The 5,136-nt window shown below is 27.7% G+C and overlaps 1 protein-coding gene and 1 pseudogene across 1 annotated transcript in view; both read right to left on the bottom strand.

Annotated features, from left to right (window-relative positions):
- Nucleotides 1-1,948, bottom strand: part of LOC116842484 (trypsin inhibitor-like) — a 5,427-nt gene extending 3,479 nt beyond the window's left edge. The window contains exon 1 of the mRNA XM_032811770.1: nucleotides 1,781-1,948. Coding sequence (XP_032667661.1) covers nucleotides 1,781-1,862 — 82 coding nt within the window. The 5' untranslated portion in view covers nucleotides 1,863-1,948. The remainder of the gene's footprint in view (nucleotides 1-1,780) is intronic.
- A 721-nt stretch (nucleotides 1,949-2,669) lies between these two features.
- On the bottom strand, nucleotides 2,670-3,710 carry LOC116842779 (annotated as a pseudogene).
- Between the last annotated feature and the right edge of the window lie 1,426 nt (nucleotides 3,711-5,136).

The raw sequence follows: 5,136 nt of genomic DNA, 5'->3' as shown, positions 1-5,136 counted from the left end.
GTTTCGGAGAGAGAGAGAGAGAGAGAGAGAGAGAGAGAGAGAGAGAGAGAGAGGTGTAGGGAGGGAGAGGAAGGGAGAGAGAGGAAGGAGGGGGACATAGAAAGAGAGCTAAATGCAGTAAATATTGAACTATTAGAAGAAAAACAGTAACAAACATAAATACGACGAGAATAAAAAGGTGAAAAAGAAAAAAGGATATATATATATTACGATTACCAATTTATCGATTCGTAATTTATTAAATTCAATAGGCTGTATAGACGTCAGAATATAAATAATAAAATAATAAATTAATAAATAATAAATAATAAAAAATGAATAATAAAATATAATAAAATTAAATATAATAACGTAAATAAAATAATAAGAAATAAATAATGAGAGAGGGAGAGAGAGAGAGACACAGAAAGACAGAGACATATTTTTTATAAAAATGAATTATTCTAAAATAAAATTTAAAGAATTTGCTTTTTATGTACACCTAAATATTTATAATGTCCAAGTTCAACGTATAAAGTTATTAACAAAAAACTCGTTTTTAGTGATTAATGTTATTTTGTAAAAAAAGATGTGATATAAAAATAAAATTACGTTTTAAAAAAAAAGTAAAAAAAAGAAGCCAAGTGGATGCGCCTTAGCACTATTTGTCTTTACAAAATAATCGTTATAAATAAATTACAACAAAAACTCAGCTAAAAGATATTTTAAAAAATATTGTTAGAACAACCTTATTCAAATAAATTGTATTCTAGCGAATACTCTATTGAAAAATACAAGACAATTTTATATTCTTTATAAAAGTAACGATATCAAGAAATTTACGCCAAGTGCGAATGATTAATCATTTTAGTTTTTACTTTTATATATTTTTATAAACATATGTGGTTTTGGCTATATAATATATTTATAAATTAAATATATTATTATTAATATATTAGTAATATATTATTAAATAAAAAATACAATAATTAGAGAAATACAATAATGTTGAAAAAAATTATAATAACTTACACAAAAAGCATTTGGCGTGCCTTTCTTTATAGGCAAACGGGTTCTCTTATTTTAATGACTAACAAAATATTATATTGATTATATTGATTATGTAGCATTAAAAAAGAGCCCGCCAAGTGCTTTTGGGGAAAGTTATTATAATTCTTTTTCAACATTATTGTATTTCTCTAATTATTTTATTTTTTATTTAACAATATATTACTAATATATTAATAATATATTTAATTTATATAAATATATTATATAGCCAAAACCACATATGTTTATAAAAGTATATAAAAGTAAAAACTGAAATGATTAATCATTCGCACTTGGCGTAAATCTCTTGATATCATTACTTTTATAGAGAATATAATATTGTCTTGTATTTTTCAATAAAGTATTTGCGAGAGTACAATTGATCTGAATAAATTGTTTTAATAATATAATGAATTTACGCGTAGTTCCCTTAATGAGCCATTGAAAATAAGGCTCTTAATTACTTTAAAATATTATTTTTGTAGACACCTATAAGCTAATTTACATAACTATACATATATATAGACATATATTACATAACTATACATATATATTATGTCATGTTTTTCATATCACTTATGCCACGTATGCGCAGATGCTTACTATACATAATATATACTTTTTGAAGTCACTTTTACATGCAATAACTAAGAAAGTTAGTAGCCTAATATGTAATATAGTATGTAATAAATGTTTGTGTATAAAATATGTATTAACGCGTTACACTGTGATTATGTTGTAATATACTTACTTGCCGATGGCACATTAAAGTGCTCAATTGCGAAAGCACAGGCGATCACGGCAAGAAGAACTATGAGCGTCTTGGCGTTCATGGCGTTAAAAGTTTTTATTGCGTCGTACTATATTATACTGTTGTCGAGAGATTTGAAGATTACAGCTAAATTAGCGTGTCTCCAGTTTATATACGTATGCTAAATGTGGTAAGGAATTATGTGGTGATATGTACATCTGATTAATAGCGACTCATTGATTTCACTTCTGTGTTTGTACAACTCGTGAATGTAAATAGATCGTTCTGTACTGCTAATTTTTTATAAAAATTAACAGATCTGCACGTATTGAACTTTTCACGATCGACACCTGGAGTGTAAATATTTGTTCAATTGAAACATGTATCTTCTTAATAGTCTTCTCTTTTAACAACCAAGTATTCAAATGAAAAACGTATTTTTACTCAAAAAAATTGCAGAATATCAAGTATATAGGTGACATTCTATAGACATTGCAAATGATTATAACAGAAGTTATTCTTTATTTTAAGAAAGAAACAAAATGAACCATTTATAACTTGGAAACTAATTATTTCATCTCTTAATTCGATAAATGCTATTTATATATTTTCTACTATTTTTTTTAAGTGCCTCACATTAAAAAAATATATTCTTAAGCTGTTTGTGTTTTAAAGTACAATTACTCATAGTACTTTCAAAGATTTTTATGTATTTAACGTCTTTTTTGTTAAGGGGATGATTTATGACAATATTTGAAAATATTATAAAATATTAACTTTTTTCTACCTTACGTCATACTAGTTGCATAGTGTTGGGTGTGGGAAAAAGTTCGTAGCGTTTTTTTAATAAAATTCAAGTGTTTCTTTTAGAGTATTAAAATCAATTTATTCAAACCAAATATGCTCCATTGTTTTCGATAATATTTTGCCATTTTTGAGGCAGAGCCATAATCCCATCGCGATAGAACTTCTGTAGTTTCTGGTCGAAAAACTGCTTCAAGTGATTTTCACAGGCCTCTTTTAAAGGCCAGCTTTACACCAATAAGAGAGTTCTGCAGAAACCTAAACAAATGATAGTCTGAGGGTGCTATGTCGAGACTATACGATGGATGCATCAAAACTTCCCAGCCAAGCTTTCGCAATTTTTGTCGAGTCATCAAAGATGTGTGTGGTCGAGCGTTGTCGTGATGGAAGACGACACTCTTCCTATTGGTCAATTCTAGCCGCTTCTTCTCAATTGCTTGTTGTAATCTCTCCAGTTGTTCACAGTAGAGTTTGGAATTAATTGTTTGACCGGGCGGTAACAGTTCATAGTGAACAATTCTTTTCCAATCCCACCACACACACAACACCACCTTCTTCGTCGTCAATCCAGGTTTTACGATTGCATGCGCCTTCTCTCTTTCCTTTGTCCACGATCTTTTTCGAGTTCGATTATCGTACATGACCCATTTTTCAACAGTTATCATTCTCTTCAGAAATGGCTCAATTTCATTCCGTTTCAGTAGCGTATCACAAATGTTAATTCCGTTCATTATGTTCTTAACACTCAACTCGTAAATAACCCAAACATCGAGTTTCTTTTTGTATCCAGCTTTGTATAAATGATTCAAAACTGTTTTGTGGTCGATGTCTAGTTCCCTGGCAATCTCTACACTGCTAACATGCTTATCACGCTAACTCTTTCCATGATTTCATGAAATCATGATTTCATGATTTCGGACTTTTCGGTGATTGGGCGACCGGAGCGAGGTTCATCTTTGACATCGAAATTTTCAGTACGAAAGCGAGCGAACCATTTCCGCGTTGCTGATTTTGATAGAGTATCTTCACCGTAAACAGTACAAATTTGTTCACAAGTCTGTGCAGCGTTCTTGCCTTTATCGTAGTGATATTGCAAAATGTAGCGAATTTTTTCCTTTATCTCCATTTTCAAAATAACTTTTCCACTTCGCCGATTTCAATCTTTTTCGGCTCAAAACAAAGGTTGAAATGTCACACGTGTATAATGTTCTCGATGCGATTAATAATTACCGAGTGCTGAGCATATAATGCCATCTAGTGCCAAACGCCACGAACTTTTTCCCACACCCAATATTATGAATGTTTATACCAGTTAAACAAATTTATTCGAACATATTATTCATATTATGACACATGTTTTTTTTTTAGAAATGGTTGTTTCTTTCATTATTCTCCTTGTCGTTATTCTTATATGTATATTAAAATGCTAAAAATGTGGTTGCATATATCGATATTTATCATATCGATTTATCACTAAGATTGTGTTGACTATAGAAAATTAATTTCTTTTACCATTCCTATATATTTGCTTTTTTACTATATTTATAACTATATTTTTAGTATTTTTTACTATATTTATATTAAAACTATGATAAAATGACAATTTATAGTAATTAATGATAAAAGTCTACAAGTGTTAATTATATTATGCCTGTGTCGCAATTATTACCCTAACATTATGTACTAACACTTACTACCCAATGAAAAATTTTTCATATATAATTATTCATATATAATTATATAAAATTATATAAAATTATATATAATTATACATAATTATATATTATTATGTATCAAATTTGTCCATTCATGTTCATACATTCTACTTATATATATATTTATATATAATTATATATATAAATTCATATATAATTTTACATAATTACGCATAAATTTATATTATACATATAAATATTATATAATTATATTAATTAATATAATTATATTAATTTATAATAATACATATTGTTATACATAATTGTATATAATTATATATATTTTTATATGATTATATATAATTATACATAATTATGTATGGACAAATTTCACACAAAATTTTGTATGAAAAATTTTTTATCGGGTATAAAAATGATATTCCTAGCTATAATTTTTTACTATGTGTCATTATAATTCCAGGTAACTTATATTTCTCTCTCAATGTACGTTACCGTGTTATATAATTATCACAAATTCCAGAAGTAATTCTATCTCGCTGCACTTGACGATGAGTAAAGTTTCGTTAATCTCGCGACTTGATGTTTTCGTAATTTTATCAGTATATTAAATGAAGCGTGAAAGTTTCTGTTTTGACATTACGACTACTGTGCTGTTTTAAATTGCCGGAAAGCAGAAAAAGAAAAGTACAGTCGATTGCACTTCGCAAATATATACCCATTACGCATTCAACAATTTAAAAATATATATACGCCGTATCATAACGATTTTTACCTCTTCCGATCTAAAGTCAAATAAGTATTATCGCACATCGTATCGCGCTTTATATATATATATATATATATATATATATATATATATATATATATATATATATA

This window comes from Odontomachus brunneus, unplaced genomic scaffold (genome assembly GCF_010583005.1).
Source record: "Odontomachus brunneus isolate Ranch 3 - 2012 unplaced genomic scaffold, Obru_v1 Obru_scaffold_002, whole genome shotgun sequence".
NCBI lineage: Eukaryota > Metazoa > Arthropoda > Insecta > Hymenoptera > Formicidae > Odontomachus > Odontomachus brunneus.
This window is presented reverse-complemented; position numbering and strand designations above follow the sequence as displayed.